Raw genomic sequence first — 17658 nt, 5'->3', positions numbered from 1 at the left:
AGACGTCGTTAAGCACTTTATAAGATTATTTTCTACTATGGAAACCAAGGAATTAAACTTCTTGCAGTGGCCACTTGAAAGATCACATCAAATTTTCAAAAAATTTTATCACTCATATTCTCGTTTTTGTTCGAACCGTTTTTCCATACAAAAAAAAATTAAAAATTAAAAATGGGTGAATATATTATAAGCAAGTGCTATCTATTGACAGCTTACCTTAAAGCTGCATACCGGCAAACCACTACAAACAATCGACGAAACCCTTATGCGGAGTTGGTGTAGGTGTGGCTGCTGTTGCTGCAGCACCACATCGCCCGAACCTGATCCGAGATCAATTGTGTGTGAGTGCTCGCCGTTCCGTTTGCCAGTGTGTGCGGGTTTCATAAAACCCGAACCTGGGGCGTTGTCGAGAGAGCAAAAAGCGACTAGTCCACTTCAGAGCAGCTCATTTAGTGTGTGATCGTCAAGGAGTACAGGTCTCGGAGTTCTTTGATTGTTCCCCGTGTGTCTTTCTGTGCTTTTAGGAGAGAAGCAGCAGAAGAACAAGCAAGAAGAGAGTGAAGTGTTTTAATAGTTAAGATCCAGCTATTTAAAAAAAGACAAGTTTTTCTCGTTCCGTGGAAAAACTCGCAAGTTTTAAAACTCGAATTAGTTCAACTTTGTTAAGGAACAAAAACCTTTATCACCATGAGAGAAATCGTTCACATCCAAGCCGGACAGTGCGGAAACCAAATTGGAGCTAAGGTGAGTGGCGAATTTTCCTGGAATTTTTCGTTGCACATCAGAAGAAACAAGGAAGTGACTGCTAGTGAGATCCGAAATTCCCCGGTCAACGAAAAGTGCCAAGTAGTGTCCGGGGGATTACATTGTGTGATTATCTGGAATCTCGCAAGATGGCTTAACGCCATTTGCAAAAAACGATGGACATTTTTATGCGACCAGGTGTTACATCCAAAATGGAATCGATTTAGTGGAAAAAGGATACGTTGTGAAGAAGACATCCTTCCGTTTTTTTTTGCTTGGCGAAGATGTTTGTTCCAACATTGCTGCATAGCGCAGGCGCCTTCCGAAGTGGGACGAAATTTGCAGCCTTCCTAAACCAGTGCCGGCAGGAAAATTCAATTAATCGATTCCGGTCCGGCAGATAATGGAGAAAGTTCTAACAGATTTTTTGTGCGTGCTCTCGTTGCAAGTTCGTTGAACAATCGAATACCATCACGGGCCTGAAGCCGGTTAGCACAACTACAATCATTTTTCTGTAATAAAGATGCTTTCAGACTACCATCACCGATCGAATCCAAGTCCGGCTTTTGAATTTGACGGTTGGTTGATCACAACTGTACGAACGCGGCGAGGTGTTCGTTGTGTGGTGTGCGAGAGAAACGCGCGCGCGGCTTTTGAATAATCCCTCTGATGCCCATCATAGCTCATACCTTCGAGATCGAAAGAGAGGTTAGAAAATGGGTTTACGCGGCTCCCGGTTTGTACAAACACCAGCGTGAGGGAAATTTCCGTTAAAAGTTGCTTTTTTGTGAGAACATCCGCGCACTAATACCACTAATACAAACTGCTAACGCGAGGGTTAATTCCAGCGCGCCGTTTGGTGTTGGTGGTTTTCGCGCGCGTGTTGCAGGGCTGGATTACGTGTACGTTTTTTTTTTCATGAGTCAGAAGTTTTTTTTACACAATTTTATGTTGATCTGGAAAAAAATTAAATTTCTCCTGGAAATCTGGATGACGTTGAATAAGATACAAGGGGACATGTCAGATGCAAACTGACAGCATTTTTTGCATGGAAAATTTCTTAATAAGGGGAATAAGGGTTGATTATGCAACAATCTTTATCTTCATGAAATTTGAGATCTGGACAAAATATCACACTGCATACAAAAAATAAAACAAAATAAATTGAATAATATTCTATGCATTGAATAATCCACGCATGAATAGATCCATTATGGCTGTTTTTCGAAGCATATGTTGCTAGTAAAAAAAAGTGAAGGCGATTTATTTAGTATGCACAAATTCGAAAAATTAATGTAGTTTTTTACGAAACTAGAACCGAATATTTTTTATTTTCGTTTCTAAAATCGATATACCTAATTGGAAAAATGTTCAAATCTCCATACATTTTTGCTCATATGATGGTGGCGCCATGCTGTCAGTAGTAGTGAGATTAAAACTTACAGCTTGCACTAATTCCAAATAATATTAACAATATGATCCATTCATGCCTTTTCCAGAAATTTCCATTGCAATGGAGATCCGAAACATATTGCTCCACGCACCATCAGCGTTGAAAAAGGTCAGCAACAATCATACAATTACATCGAGGGGCGTGAATATAGCACTTATTACAAAAATAAATGTCATTTTTTTTTCATTAATTACATTTCGTACATAACATGAAAGTTTGTCTAACGTGTCACTGTTATCGTCAAATAAAATAATATGCGGAAATACATACATTTTAAATATTATGCAAATTTTTAATTGGTAGATAAATAAATACAGTGAAGAATAAATAAATACAGTGGTAGCCCTTTTGACCACAGAGGCGCTTTCATCGCTAAAAATTCGGTTCGCCAGCTAAGCAAAAGAGTGGATCATATTGTTAATACAATATATTTGACTAATTCATTATTCCCATAGGGTGATCCTAAAAATACTATCTGTAATATCTTTCAAATGTTGGTCAAATACAAACAAGGTGTTTGAAGCACAAATTTCATCTTGGATCTTTTTTTTCATTTGGCACAATATAATGTCAGTTGCCCAATTTGCCAGACGAGACGAGTACAAAAACTACTACAATCGCTGGCTGTTTCCTCGCTATTGTTCGAGTTGGAATTTTTATTCAAAATGTTGTATGATGAAAATTGCAAACTTGTTCTTCTTTCCCGTGTGTCTCTTCCTACACGTGTGAGTGTGGAATTTCAATGGCTTTACGTTTTTGCTTGCGTTGCTTGCCATTCCAACAACGGTGAAGTGTATTTCAACCAACCCAGCCATACGGAGTTGTGGGCCGTTGCTGTTAGGCACAAAAACACGTTACACCAAGCCGATGGTTTTGACCGTTGTAAATGATTGTTCCCGAAAGGCAGGTGACGCCTGCTGTTGGGTATGTATGTAGCAGCACTACGTCCCCTTTACTGATAATTTGGGTGTTTCGGGTCGGTCTCTCCGGAAGGTTGACAGCTGGCAGATGTTTTGCTGTTTTCACGTTTACCGGTGATGTGATGATGGGGTTTCGTTGTTTGATAATTGCATAAGGGTGTGAGTTGGACGCTTGTTTGCATCGTCGTGTCTCTTGTAAGAACTGACAGCACGGCGGTTCTTATTGGAAATGGTTGTTTTCGGCTAATGGACCACTCATGTTTTACCATGTGTTGGACATTGTTCAAATATTCGCTGATAATTGCCATATGAGATTGTGAAATCTTATTAAGCTCATTTCAGTGCAAGGAAGCCTTTTTTCATGCAATTTAAGTCGGGCACTTTTGAAAAAAAAATCCTAAAATCTTGCTCCTCCATTGCAAAGTTTGACTGCTACGAAAATATTATTTTGATCTGCTCGTATTAAATCATTCTCACTCGAATCGAATCATCCCATTTGGAAAAATCTAGCAGCCGGTACATACTTTCACCCGGTTCCATAAGCTGCAATCCGACACTAATCGTAAAATTTTCTAAATAAACCATCGAAAGTAATTAAAAGTTTTAAATTTAGTCGCTGGGCCACACAGTCGGTTTTCCCATTCAGGGAACCGCGGGTTGTCAGCGTTATACCGAAAAAGGAACAAACCAACCACGACTCAGAAACCAAAAGAAGAGAGATTAATCGAAAACTGCGGTTGTTGTCGCGCATGCTGCTGCAGGGGTCTCTAAAATTAGCACCATTTTTGTTTGTGTAAAAGAGCTATATACGTACGACAGTGGCCTCGAAATGTTCATTTCCCTCGACTGTCGCTGTAAAAATCAATCTCAATAAGGGAAAAACATAGAACTCGATTGGGAGCAATGAAAGAAAATCCATCCCGTTGTTGTCGTTGTGGTGAGGGGCGCTAGCCCGGCTTCTACAGTTATTTTTCTGTTATTTGTATTTTTCTATCAGAGGGGGCCTCCTTGTTGGCTGTCTGATGTTGTTAAAGCTTTGAGAGGAAGCGAAATCGCGGGAGATGATGACTGCAGCACGCTGGAATGCGCTTCGGTACGTCTCTGTGGCAGCCGAGCCAATCTCATCGTAAAGTGGGATGAAAAAGATAACTGTACTCTTTGGTCGATGATGCTGCTGCTGCCGCTGAAGAGCTGCATACCATCGAGTCTCGGCACGTTCTCTGGCATTTGTGGTCCGCGCTTGGTTATTCTTCGGGGTCGGTTTCAAAACCTGCTCGATGACATGACATAAAATGACAACTGCGCCGCCGCTCCGTAAAAAGACACGGAGGCTGCGCTGTCTTTGGTCAAAGAGTGGCTATAAATGGAAGGTTGAACGAAGAATTACACACAAACAGCCTTTTGCAAGGGTTGTCACTACGAGTAGAAAGTGTCGAGAGCCGCCCCGGAGATTGGATTCGAGAAATGTTATTATTAAATGTTTCGGTCGGCTCTTTGGCCTCCTTTCGATTTGTTATGATTTATGTATGCTTGTCTTCTAGTTTGGGATTGGTCGCCTTTTTGGGTTTGTACCAATCCGAATGGGAAGCCATCATCAGTTCCGGGGTAGCTCTTGCCGTGGGAACGATTATGGGAGAAAACGTCTGAATGTGTCGGAATGCGATGCTGTCAGTTGCTCATGCCTTTCATTGTCTCGAGTCAGTTTGAGATGCATTCATTCAAAAAGTCAATGCCCACGCAAAGCAACACTCTTTCATCAGATCGTTCATATCGCGCTATTCCGAGGTCGGTTCACTGCGAAAGTGGATCTCAGTCAGTCGACGTTCTCCTTCAATGGGGAATCTCTTCATCACTTTCAATTTATCTCTCCCCCACCACGTCTAGTTGAGTCTCGTAAATTAATTAGAGCATTAACGCCTAACAACCAAATACGAGATTGATTGGTACTGTTAACGGGCGTGCCCCTTGCTTTCCGTTCTTTTTTTTCTTAGTCAGCAGTGACGGCACGTCACCTCACCGTTGCTGGCAGTCATTAAAACGAAATTTTACCGCCTCAAATTTCACACTCCAATACCCTCGCTTTCAAACGACGCTCGAATGGAGAGGGACGATCAACGATCGGTGATTGCACTGCACTCACTATACTCGATCACGTTTGGGTTGGGATGTGATGTTTTGGATTTATTTTCAGCCTCGCGATAATGGCTTCATTCATGAATATACTCAGCTCTCATCGAAAGGCAGCGTAGTGAGTAAGTAGGAAATTTCTAGGAACGTGACGTTCACCGATGCGATCATATCTTTAAAATAAGTACCTACCAGCTCAACGAAACGTACCTCCGGACAAAAAATATTCCTCTTGAGTACACACACATCACCGAAATAAGTGCATTCGTGTTACTTCCCGTTGGAATGTTGAATCTGTTTTTCTTTTCGGGCCCGCGATGAGAAGAGAAAGTTTAGTTTGGATCTCGTGGCGCGTGAAATGATCCCGCTAATAGAGGTGGAAGGTCGGTGGTGGCGGGTCGTTGAGCTGCTGAGAGTCGAGACTCGAGGGAACCTTTCGTTTTCACTGCTGTAACTAGTAGTAGGTACCCGAGAAAAGAGGGGCATTCCAAAAATATACATCGCTTTCCTTCCGTGTTCCTTTTTTTTATCGTTGGCAGTGTAGGAAAATATGAGGTCAACTTGGCTTCTGTCATGTTTTTCTCATTTTTTCGTGCCAATTTCGCCGGTCAAGCCGAATGAGGAAAACCGGCAAAATTGTAAATTTTGCCACGCGGCACCTTCTTGTGGTGCGCAACACTCGCAGTGCGCAGTCGTGACTTGAGCAGTACATACTTCTTGTTTGCGAGAGAAATTAGCGCTTCATGCATTATGCTCTGTCACAGAGCCAGAACTCGAAGAACAGCTCGATTAGGATTATTGTCAGGCGATCTTACAATGCTGTCAGTTTTCAAAAGTAACTAGGTGACTTTCTACAAACGTTCTCCATCTGGGGATTTTTCTCAGTGCATCGTTTCCCACCCATTAATATTACATGTCGATGTCGAATTTGTTGCACCCACACTGTTCGATAGAGATCTATTTTAACATAAAAAACCAGTTTTCCATGATCCCTTTAAATCAATTAACTATTCGAGCTCTTTTCAGTCTTGCCCGGGTCGCTTGTTTTCGTTCATGAAAACAGCTAGCTACCCACTATCGCGCCTCGGTGGCGACATGCAATAAAAATCCAACCTCCTACGTCCCTGGTTGAAAGCTAGCAGTAGTCGACTATAAACAGTTAATTCTAGCCTTTCGGTTGTAACACACGGCGGCTCAGTCGAACCGTGAAAGGAATGAAATTAGTCGATTATCTGTTTTTTTTTCGCTCCCATTCAGCCATGTTGGCCTCGTCGGCAGCAGGAACGAAGCCATAAAAGATGGCTGCTAAATTCTCGTCTGGAGTACTTTTTGTACGAGCAAGTCAGCTTAGCAGCAGCATCGTTATTGTGTAGTTCTTACTTGATCAAACAGCCCACACCCTGTTATAGCGCTCTTCGGAGGGAGCAACGGTAGTCTGCTGGGATTAGTGAGTCAACGTGGCTGACTGCGCTATGTAGCAGAGACGCTCCCGAAATCATCCGCAAGCGCGGCGCAGCCATCCACCCATGAAGCGGCAAGGGGGCGTCATAAACTACATGCTTGAAGCCAACTTTCAAACGTAACCGAATTTAACAGCCTCCTAATCCAATGCAGCGACATCGGCTTAAATTTTTGATCATTGCTCTGCAATAAAGTCAGAGAAAGGTGAAAATCGCTAATGATAGTCATATATCAATTACTGCAATCGCAAAGCCGCCAGCACCTGCCGCCAATGCAATGTATCAGGCAAACTTTCTCATCGGAATTTTCAGATTTAGATGCTGTCAGTTTGATCCCCTCCGCTTACGGCCGTCGTCTATGTGGGAACGGCGAACACAACTAAAAAATGTGATGGCCATTTCCCTTCAACGAGAAGGTAGAGGTAGAGCCATGCGAACCAACTGAAATTAATTGATAAATATCATTGATTGGAACTAGAAATCATTTTTTTTTTGCTGCAGCGTTGCAGCTAAAGCAGTTTGGTTAACTGCTTTCTTTTCGATGGCTTCTGAACGAAGACAAACGAGATTTTGTTTGTTTACAGCGGCACAATGAGTACAAATGCATCATGGCCAATAAGAACCCAAATTTGAGTTTAGTTTGCTTATAATCGCCAAAAGTGCAGAAACTCAGCGATGAGTAAATTCGCCTTTTCTGTGGAAAACCTGAAAATCTGCTGGAAAATTAAGAAAATTGACGAAAATTTTACTCCGTCTAGGTCAGTACCAATAGACTGAGTGAATCCATATCGATTCTCATATTTGGGATTTTTTCCTGAACAAACCTGGATCAATTTAAAATACTCGAAGTGTCAGTTGTCCGGCATTTCTGTGTCCGGAATCTGGATAAATTTTCTTTTTCTGAATTAACTTAATGATTACTTTAAAAGGTTTTCTCGAGAATTTAATCAGAATCAGCGCAATATCTCTGCAGAGTTATTATCAGGATTCCTTTGATAATTTCTTCGTAACAGTCACCGGATTCTCTGTGTAGAACACTGTGAGGAAATACTCCAGAAATTCAGTCTTCATCTATTCTCGAATTCTCAATAATTCATTTCTCTCCAGAATTCCTTTGAAATATGCTCTGAATTCCTTTGGTAAACTATTGAAAAATTGCAGAGCCACACACCCTCTAGTTATTTAAGGCACGGTATTACCCGGTCGGTGTGGTTCGGTATAGAAAATCTTTCAGTTGGAAAATTTTATCGACTTTATTTGACATCATTGTGCTTTCCACTCAATACTAATTCATGGTCCATAGAAAAATTCATTACTGAGGAAGTGCTTCAAAGTCCACTAATTTGAGAGCGGGGTATAAGCTCGTATAAGAGCTAGGAAGAAGAACCCTTTGGAATTTAGAAACTTTGGATTGTCTTGGAATTCTTTTACGAAGAATGATCTCACTCAAAAATTCCACACATTTTTAATAACGAATTTCCATGTGAAAATCCGCATGATTTTCATGTGACCACACTTAAACTGAATCCACTAAGAAGTACACATCCAGAACAACATGTGAAAAGGGCATACAAGCTTTTTGTAAACAAACCTTCTTATGCCCTTTTCTCGCCACCCATATGACACCAACGCAAACCTTTAACATCACCGGGTAGGGGACACTTTCCCCTTCCCGATGATATTGCTGGTTTGCGTGGGCGACCCTCGGTTGGTGAGAAAAGGGCCTACAAAGGTTTGTTTACAAAAAGCTTGTATGCCCTTTTCACATGTTGTTCTGGACATGAAATTTATGTGTCAAATGAATAGTATGTGTTGTGATCACACATAGCTTTTCTGTGTTATTATTAAGTATGCGTCCGACACTTAGATATCGTTTGTTGACCACATTGCAATGTGTGGTACACATAAAAACCAAAGGTTTCTACGAAAATCCCAGAATCATGAACATTTTTCTTAGTTTGTGATCTTCAAATATTGTTATTAAACTGTTTGTTAAAATTTGTCCTCAACAAGTCTCAGAATCTTGGTAATGTTTGTTAAACCTGGATCTTAAATTTCTGTGTGGAATCTAAAACCTAACTAAATCATTATTTTGAAACACAGAATGACTTTTACTTCCAGGATTCCTCTCAATAATCTTATGGTTTTGTCCGATTATCACTAGAAATTTTCCCAATAAACGTCGGAATTTTGTGCAAAACACTCCCTCCAGAAAATCTTGAAATTAACTCGACATTTATCTTTGTATTATTAAAAAGTCTCGCACTCAATTTCTCTCCATTATTCTATAATTCGCTGGGAATATCCATGGAAATCTCTTGGTATGTCATTAATTTAGAATTTCGGAAAGTGTTATCCCAAAATTTTCTTGAATTTCACCTCTGAATTCTCTGAATTGTTCTCAGCATTTCCTTGACATGCTTCTCAAGATGCTCTTGAGGAAGACTTTTTGGAATTCTCTTGAAACTCTCCTTAGAATTCCCTAGGAAATTTCTGAAGAATCTTCTGGAACATAACAAAAAAATATGAAATATGCTCAAAACTTCCAGCCAAACCCACCCAATTTTCTTTTGGATATTTCTTCCAAATCCTGAATCTGGCATTTTAGACCCGTTTTGGTGTTCATTTTCTAGTTCTTTCCGAGCGGTTTTAGTTTTTTAAAAGGCGTTTTGGACGGCCAACTTTTAAAACGACGTGATAAGTTTATATTGACACTGGAATTTCTCAGGCAGGTCAATGTATATGTCAGGTTATGAACAGAAACGCACTTGATGGCTCCTTATTGGACCCAGATAAGGAACATATACCCTATGCACCAGGAAAAACATCGAATTTTAGAACGAAAACTCAGTACTTTACCTATAGCAGAAACGGTCCGATAATGTATAGTAAGGTAACGTAACGCCTCTCCCGAGCAAAGTCCAGCATCAAAATGACAACAAATTGAAATCAAGTTTTGATATCAACATCAAACTGAAATCATAATTTGATTTCAGTTTACACATTGACAAATTTGATACCAAATTTAGTTTTCATTTTGCTGTACATTTACTCTTTTAAAATATGTTGTTACGGGTTTGTTTTCATTGCCTTAGCATAACATCAAATTGAATACACTGGAGTCGCTTTTTACGCGGTTTTTTTTACACGGTTTTTTTTTTTACGCGGATTTCGGAATTTACGCGGTTTTTTTTACGCGGATTCCGGAATTTACGCGGTTTTTTTTACGCGGATTTTGTTTTTTTTACGCGGATTTCGGAATTTACGCGGTTTTTTTTACGCGGATTCCGGAATTTACGCGGTTTTTTTTACGCGGATTTTGGTTTTTTTTACGCGGATCTCAGAATTGACGCGGTATATCGCTTTTTACGCGGTTTTTTGCTTACACGGTCTTTTTTTACGCGGTTTTTTTTACGCAGATTTTGGAATTTACGCGGTTTTTTTTTACGCGGATTCCGGAATTTACGCGGTCTTTTTTTACGCGGTTTTTTTTTTACGCGAGACGTATCACCCGCGTAAAAAGCGACTCCAGTGTACTTGTTTTGTTATCAACAGGAAAAATGGATAGCAAATTTGGTTTTCAGTTTGCTCTCACTGATAGCAGAAATAGTTTTCAATGTGATGTCACAGGAAGATATGTTTGCTCTCAATTTCGATATTTTAACCGTTAAAACGACCAAAACGACAACAACCTGAGTAATCATTATCAGCAAAATCACAACATCAAATTTAGATTTCAATTTGATCTCAGACTTTGCTCGGGCTTCCAGTTCTCGATGAACATTTCAAATGGTCCTACCTGCTTTGATCGATTCTCTCTATCGACTTACTCTTTTTATAATCACTGCTATGCAAACAGATTTTGCGTTATTTTTGCTACATAGTTTGATAAAGGAGGTTCTTATCTACCGTCCAAAACGTCTAATACAACAGTCAAAGGTTTTGCAGCTGAGTTATGAAGAGAAAGTCGATGAAGAGAATCGATTAATGCAGATAGGACCTTTTGAAATGTTTATCTATAGTTGAAAATACCGCCTGGACCTATACAGTCCAAGTTACGTAATCAGAATTACATAAGTTCGGAGCCAGAACGTTAGAATTTGGTTGATGGATCACAAAAAAATGGTCTATCTAATTTTGAAACTTTAATGTTATTTTCTTTTATGTCAGCCTTAATTGTCGTCTTTCTGGCACTTATTGTTTTGGCAATGCTAATCCTTCGTAAAAATTCTGGTATTCGCATAAATGTATGCGAGAGTACTGTAGAAGACTGTACACCTTCCCGGTTGTACCTACGCCGAATTAGATTTTTCTTATTCTGGGTAAAGTGAAATGTAGCACACTCGTAAAATTGCAGGTTTCCGCAAATTTGTTTACAGCGGCTAAAAATAGCGCAAGCTCATATCCTGTCAGTTTTAAATAACACGGAGATGAAAAACAACCCAAAATTAAGTACTTTTCCCTCAATTCCGGGGTTCAGCCCAATAACCCAAATTTGAGTAAATCGCATATAGTAGTTTCCATTTAACACCAGCAAAAAAAATTACCTACTCTTAAGTATATTCTACCCAAAATTAAGTTTAATTCACGCAAATTTGAGAATATGCAATTTACTCATAAGTAGCTTATTGGGCTGAACTATATCGTTGGGTCGAATCTCTCGTTCCTTTTTTGACAACAATAACGAGTGCAAGTGAGAGGCTGAAGTCAATATTAAGTAAAAAGAACTCAAATTTTGGGTAGTATTTTTTCTCCGTGAATACCCACTTCCACTCTTTTTGTGTGTGCGGAGATATCAAAGCATGCCACTCAAAGGTTTTACTGAAACTGTCTACAGCTAAAATTCATCAATTTTGAATATCTTCATCCCTTTTACGTAACAACTCCCCTCGGCACTTAGAGGGTGTACATTGTACATTCCAAAATCCAAGTCGCTTAAAGCTTTTCTTTGTTCTTATCAGGTGTTGGCAAAAATTTCTTCTAGGTTTATCTTTGCCTCATTAGCGACTGCTCGCCTTAAAACTGCATTGTTTGTGCTGTATTCAAACAAATCTTCAGGGGAGCTATCTACCTCCTGTTTACATTCCTTATCATCTGCACTTCACCGATGGTAGTCAAGCGTTGAGTCCAGCTCTCGTCGCTCTGTCAGACTGATAATACTTTGTAGCTCTGGTTGTTAAAAAAAAAAGCTCGACTCTACCCTTCCTTGGCGGCATTCAATCGGTATTAGAAAAAGCGTGTTTGCGTGTCACTTCCAACTCTGCGGATGACATCATCATCATCATCGCGCATCGGTCTGAGCACTTTTTCTCTAGATTGTAATCACGCGGCTGCAGAGTAGAATTAAGGTCACTTCATTAGGGAGGCTATTTTTTCAATGATAATGTCGCCATCCGTTAATTCGAATGGAACTTGACCACATATGGCGCTCGGTAGTAATTAACATTTGTACCGCCACGAGTATAATCTGTCCGAAGTGACAAATCATTTGTCCCAGCTTTCGAAAGATTATTCTGATGGAACTATAAAAACCGGTATCAAATTGTATCTCCGAGTATTGTGTCATTCTGCTTGCGCGCACGATCCATTCGCGTAGGATGACATCACCTCCGTCCGCACTGCTGCCGTATTGACCCTCCAGTCTGTGCACAGCTGAAATGTAAGATGCGAGAGGGGCGGGGAGGCAAACACCAATGCAAATTCCTCTCATTTCCTCCATTTATGGTCATGGGAGTGTGAACTGCTGTCGCTACCAGCGCCCGGTTGCTCCATTCGATCGTTTCTGTGTGCACTTGAGGCTTGAGCTATGTCCTCAATAAGCAATTTTCGAGTGGCCTGAATCTTTCATCGAATCGCTCGTGTGGGTGACGTGGCTCACCTGTATCTACGTCTGCTCTGCAGCAGCCCACACACACCTGGTGGTACGGCATAGAGAGAAACAAGCTTTCCAATCGCTGTAGTTTCTCCTTTCTCCATCATCGATTCTCCTCCTGCTGTGCACGACTACCAAAGTAGCGAAACATTGAAAGCAATTTTCTTCGTTCGTTTTTTTTATCGACTAATTCGAACCGAGAAACCATGGTGAGAAAGTCGGAACAAACAAATCGCCGCCAAACCCCGAGTGTCCGTCCGGTCGGTGGCGGCGGCGGCGGTAGAATAATTACCAGGTGTCGAAACAAAGGAAGCAGCCCCATGGTCTCATTTTTTTTTTTCGTTCCACGCCCCTACCCTAAAGAAGAATGACTCACCACATCCTAATGGGTTCAACGGCCCATTTTGTGCCCACATGGCAACAGTGAGAGGGTCCTTCCTGTACCGAGCATGCGCACTGTCAGGATCTTGGGCTCGTATCGTGTGAGAGACTGGGGCGATGCGATGCGACATTTATCGACAAAACCGAATCCTTGTCGTGGGACTGCTGGCGTTGGGAGGATGTTAAGGCGGGGAAGAAATATGAAAAAGCCATGACTCATCGTGTTCAGTAAATCCTGGCCGGCGACGAGTATGAGTGTCTTCGTTACGGTCTGATGCGTTAGAGACCGGCTTCTATCGACCAATCGCGTGCCTCGTCGGTATAATCGTACAAGTTTTGGTTGCCAAAAGGACTACGATGAGTCACCGTGTGCAAGCAAGTAAGCGAAGTACCGGTGGCAACTTTCCCAAAAAAAAAACGACAGTAAAAGTTGTTAGATTAATATCTCTTCTGTCGTTTTGGAGGGCAAAGCTATTAAATCAAGGGGAAATTAAATTAATGGAAGGAGCAAATGCTCTGATTGTTCTAGCACAAGGATGTGGGAAACGCCTCTTGACTTGCTTCAAAAACATAGAATCGTATCTTAATTGAAACTACCTTGGGGCGGGTCATTTATCTGAATGCTTGATTGCTATAGAAAATAACGGTAACGAATCGAAATCGTTTCCCAAAATTAGAACTATCCTTCGGGGTTTGGGTCATTTAATCAACTTTTCACTTCACTTCACTTTTCCCAAAGAATGGCTTGGAAATTTTGAAAAAATCTGTAGTAGGTGCTGGGTCATTTCACCGAAGAATAATTAATGACCTTCCAGTGAGGCAACAATCAATCAAACAAGTCACTTCCGTTTCTTTAGTTTTGCCGGGAAATTTTCCCATTAAACTGTTTCCATCGTGATACCATAATACCAACTGACATTCCTAACCGCAACATTTTTCCCTCTTTATTTTCTCTTCCTCCGCAGTTTTGGGAAATCATCTCCGACGAGCATGGAATCGATGCCACCGGAGCCTACCATGGTGACTCAGATCTGCAGCTGGAACGCATCAATGTGTACTACAACGAAGCCTCCGGCGGCAAGTATGTGCCACGTGCCGTGCTAGTCGATCTGGAACCCGGTACCATGGACTCTGTCCGCTCGGGACCATTCGGACAGATCTTCCGCCCGGACAACTTTGTCTTCGGACAGTCCGGTGCCGGTAACAACTGGGCCAAGGGACACTACACCGAGGGTGCCGAATTGGTCGACTCAGTGCTGGACGTTGTCCGCAAGGAAGCCGAATCGTGCGACTGCCTGCAGGGATTCCAGCTCACCCATTCGCTCGGAGGTGGTACCGGTTCCGGTATGGGCACACTCTTGATCTCGAAAATCCGTGAGGAATACCCCGACCGAATTATGAACACATACTCAGTTGTCCCATCGCCAAAAGTATCAGACACCGTCGTAGAACCCTACAACGCCACCCTTTCAGTGCACCAGCTGGTCGAAAACACCGACGAGACGTACTGTATCGACAATGAAGCCCTGTACGATATCTGCTTCCGCACCCTGAAGCTCACAACCCCAACCTACGGTGATCTGAATCATCTCGTCTCGCTGACCATGTCTGGAGTTACCACCTGCCTGCGTTTCCCCGGTCAACTGAATGCCGATCTGCGAAAACTGGCTGTCAACATGGTTCCATTCCCACGTCTGCACTTCTTCATGCCTGGTTTCGCTCCATTGACCTCCCGCGGCTCGCAACAGTACCGTGCCCTGACCGTTCCAGAACTGACCCAGCAGATGTTCGATGCCAAGAACATGATGGCCGCCTGCGACCCACGACATGGACGTTACCTGACAGTTGCCGCCGTTTTCCGTGGACGCATGTCGATGAAGGAAGTCGACGAACAGATGCTGAACATCCAGAACAAGAACAGCAGCTACTTCGTTGAATGGATCCCCAACAACGTCAAGACTGCCGTCTGTGATATTCCTCCACGAGGATTGAAGATGTCCGCTACCTTCATCGGCAACTCGACCGCCATCCAGGAACTGTTCAAGCGTATCTCCGAACAATTCACCGCTATGTTCCGTCGTAAGGCTTTCTTGCATTGGTACACTGGTGAGGGCATGGACGAGATGGAATTCACTGAAGCCGAGAGCAACATGAACGATCTGGTGTCCGAATATCAACAGTACCAGGAGGCGACCGCCGACGAGGATGCCGAATTCGACGAAGAGCAGGAAGCTGAAGTTGACGAAAACTAAACTAATTGAGCTCTCATTCATTCACACACACGAACCTGCCTTCCCTTCTCTACCTACCCCGCCCCTCTCCTCACCTAAAAAAAAATGGAAAACTCTCTTCTCTGTTTCATTCCAAAAACTTCCTACTATCTGCGCCACTTCTACTAATCCTCTTCTAAAACGAAAAGTACCAACTCAGAGAGAATGCAACGTTCTTTTTTCGAAAAGAAAAACCGAAAAAGTATCGATCAGAGAGAAAACAACACCATCAAATCCAACAAAAAACAACAACAGAAGAAATACGAAGAAAACAAACGCAGCAGTAACAACAGCAAAAAGCCAGCGCAGCATACAAAAATCCTACAAAAACTAAAAAATCGAAAAGCAGCATGAGAAAAGTCGCAAAATTAGTAACCACTGCCAGCTCAGCAAAAGAAAGAATAAAAGTGAAGTAATTTCAAAAAACGGAAAAACAAACTAAAATCAATACCCTCTTGTTATACCACTTTTTTGCCTCTCAAAGAGAAACTGCCATTCCGTTTTTTCCTCGTTTCGTTCGTTTGTTCGTTCCCATTCCGCACTCTGCAGTGATTTGTTTTTTTTTTCTTTCGTGTTTTGCATTTGTTGCATTTCTCTTCCTCCTTCCCCCAATCTCTAAAGCAACGTGGAAAATTCGTGTTCGTCTCTCTTCGCAGCTCTCTTGTGTGCAAAAGAGATGTAAAATCGTTAGATCATAGAAAGTACATTACCTTTCTTTATTATTAATGCTAATTTTCTTTATTACTAATTAAGAAAATTGAATATTTAAATCTAACTTAAAAAAAGAACATAAAATTGATTAAAGCCAGACAAAAAAAATATGCTTTAACTATTGTTATTTACAAAAAAAAAACCCTAAAAGAAGAAGATACGAAAGATAAAATCATTCGATCAATTGGAAATCCTACGGATCAGCGCCACAGCAGCAGTAGCAGGCGTGAAAATTAACAGCTACTCGCTCGGCCGCTCTGCTGCCTTGCCGTTGCTGTTCAGGTTACGATTGTTCCGTTTTTTGACGAAGCGCGATATTCGAGAGAAGAAAAAGGTCATCCCTCGCGATCGACCGAAGAAAAGATGGAAAAATAATAAAAAAGAATCTCAGAAATCAAATTACGATTGTATGTTTTTGAAGCTCCATGTGCAAAGGAAAATGATGACGGTTTATCGGATTGGTTGACTTCGTTCTTCCTGTGCCTGCCCGGTTTCTGGTTGGTTGGTTGGTCGGTTGATGGATGTTCCGCTTCGATTGGTGAAGGTGTTCTTGAAGGTTTTCCCTCTTCCATTTGCGGTCTTTCTTTCTTTTTCTTTTTGGTTTTGACTCTTGCGTGTTGGCCTTCAGAGAGAAAGGAAATGATTCGATTGACGATTAGTTTATATGGACGGGTGATAGCATTGGAATGGCATGAATTCGTCGAGGGTTGTAAATAAGTGCCGGCGAGAGGCGAAAGGCGGCATTATTTGAAGCAATAAACACGTGATTATTATCGAAGTAAGTGTATCATAGGTATGTATGACTAAGGCTGGGCAAAATACAGTTTTGCGGTTTTCGAGATCTAAAAAAAATAAAATTCTATATTCAACCAAAGTGTTTGTTACTTCATCCGTGAAGTTTATGATTTCAGAAAGTTGGAAGGAAATACTACACTAATATCAACATGATGCGCTAGTGCGATACATTATTAGCTAGAGAAAGTTCTGAAGAGGATAGATTGACACTGCCGTACACTAACGGAAGTATCAATCCATCCTCTTCAGAATTTTCTCTAGCTAATAAATTATCGCATTAAAGCTTATTGTTGATATTACTATAGCATTTCCTCTCAACTCTAAAATTCTATGTATCATTTTTGTTGTTGTTTGAATGGTCTACTAGGAGCTACCTACTGTAGCTTTTGTTCAAAATAATAGCAGTGCTAATAATTTCCATTGCCGCTTAATTTTGAGATTTTAAATTTTACATTTCTCAAAATTCTAACAATCCCCACCCAATTAACATATGTACATAATAGTTAAAAATGTTTAAAATATTTGCAGCACGTAAATTTTCAAATAAAAAAACTGCTATTATTTTGAACAAACTTAACTGGTGCCTCACTTTCCGGCAGGTACTTCCAAAAATTTAATATTTTGTAATCGTAAAACTGAACATATTTGAAGTTCTTTGGCGAACGTTTCAGCTCAATTGATCATAAGTTAACAAAGTTACATCATGTCAAAGTTGACCATTTTGTATGAAAATCGGCATGCGCTGCTATTTTATCGAACACAGCTGTATGCACCAGAATTTCATCATAAAAAATCACGAATGCTGTCACATGTCACTGCAAAGTTAGTGCTTAAGTTATAGGTTTTCACGGCCAAATAAACCTTACTAAAACATCAAACCAGTTCCAGGCCAAAGGGATAAAAAAAATTAAAATGTTGACTCGAC

General features: G+C 41.1%; 1 protein-coding gene across 1 annotated transcript; it reads left to right on the top strand.

Moving 5' to 3' along the window:
• Positions 1-410: 410 nt before the first annotated feature.
• LOC135708267 (tubulin beta-1 chain) lies at positions 411-15279 on the top strand. The gene is made up of 2 exons (XM_065230268.1): positions 411-744; positions 13923-15279. The coding sequence occupies exons 1-2, from the start codon at positions 688-690 to the stop codon at positions 15207-15209; spliced, it is 1344 nt and encodes a 447-aa protein (XP_065086340.1). The 5' UTR covers positions 411-687; the 3' UTR covers positions 15210-15279.
• The last annotated feature ends 2379 nt before the right edge of the window (positions 15280-17658 follow it).

Source organism: Ochlerotatus camptorhynchus, unplaced genomic scaffold (genome assembly GCF_037179485.1).
Source record: "Ochlerotatus camptorhynchus isolate MF236.1 unplaced genomic scaffold, CSIRO-AGI_Acam_v1.1 ptg000329l, whole genome shotgun sequence".
In the NCBI taxonomy this organism is placed as follows: Eukaryota; Metazoa; Arthropoda; class Insecta; order Diptera; family Culicidae; genus Ochlerotatus; species Ochlerotatus camptorhynchus.
The sequence above is the reverse complement of the archived record's forward strand: the minus strand, read 5'-3'. Positions and strand labels throughout refer to the sequence as shown.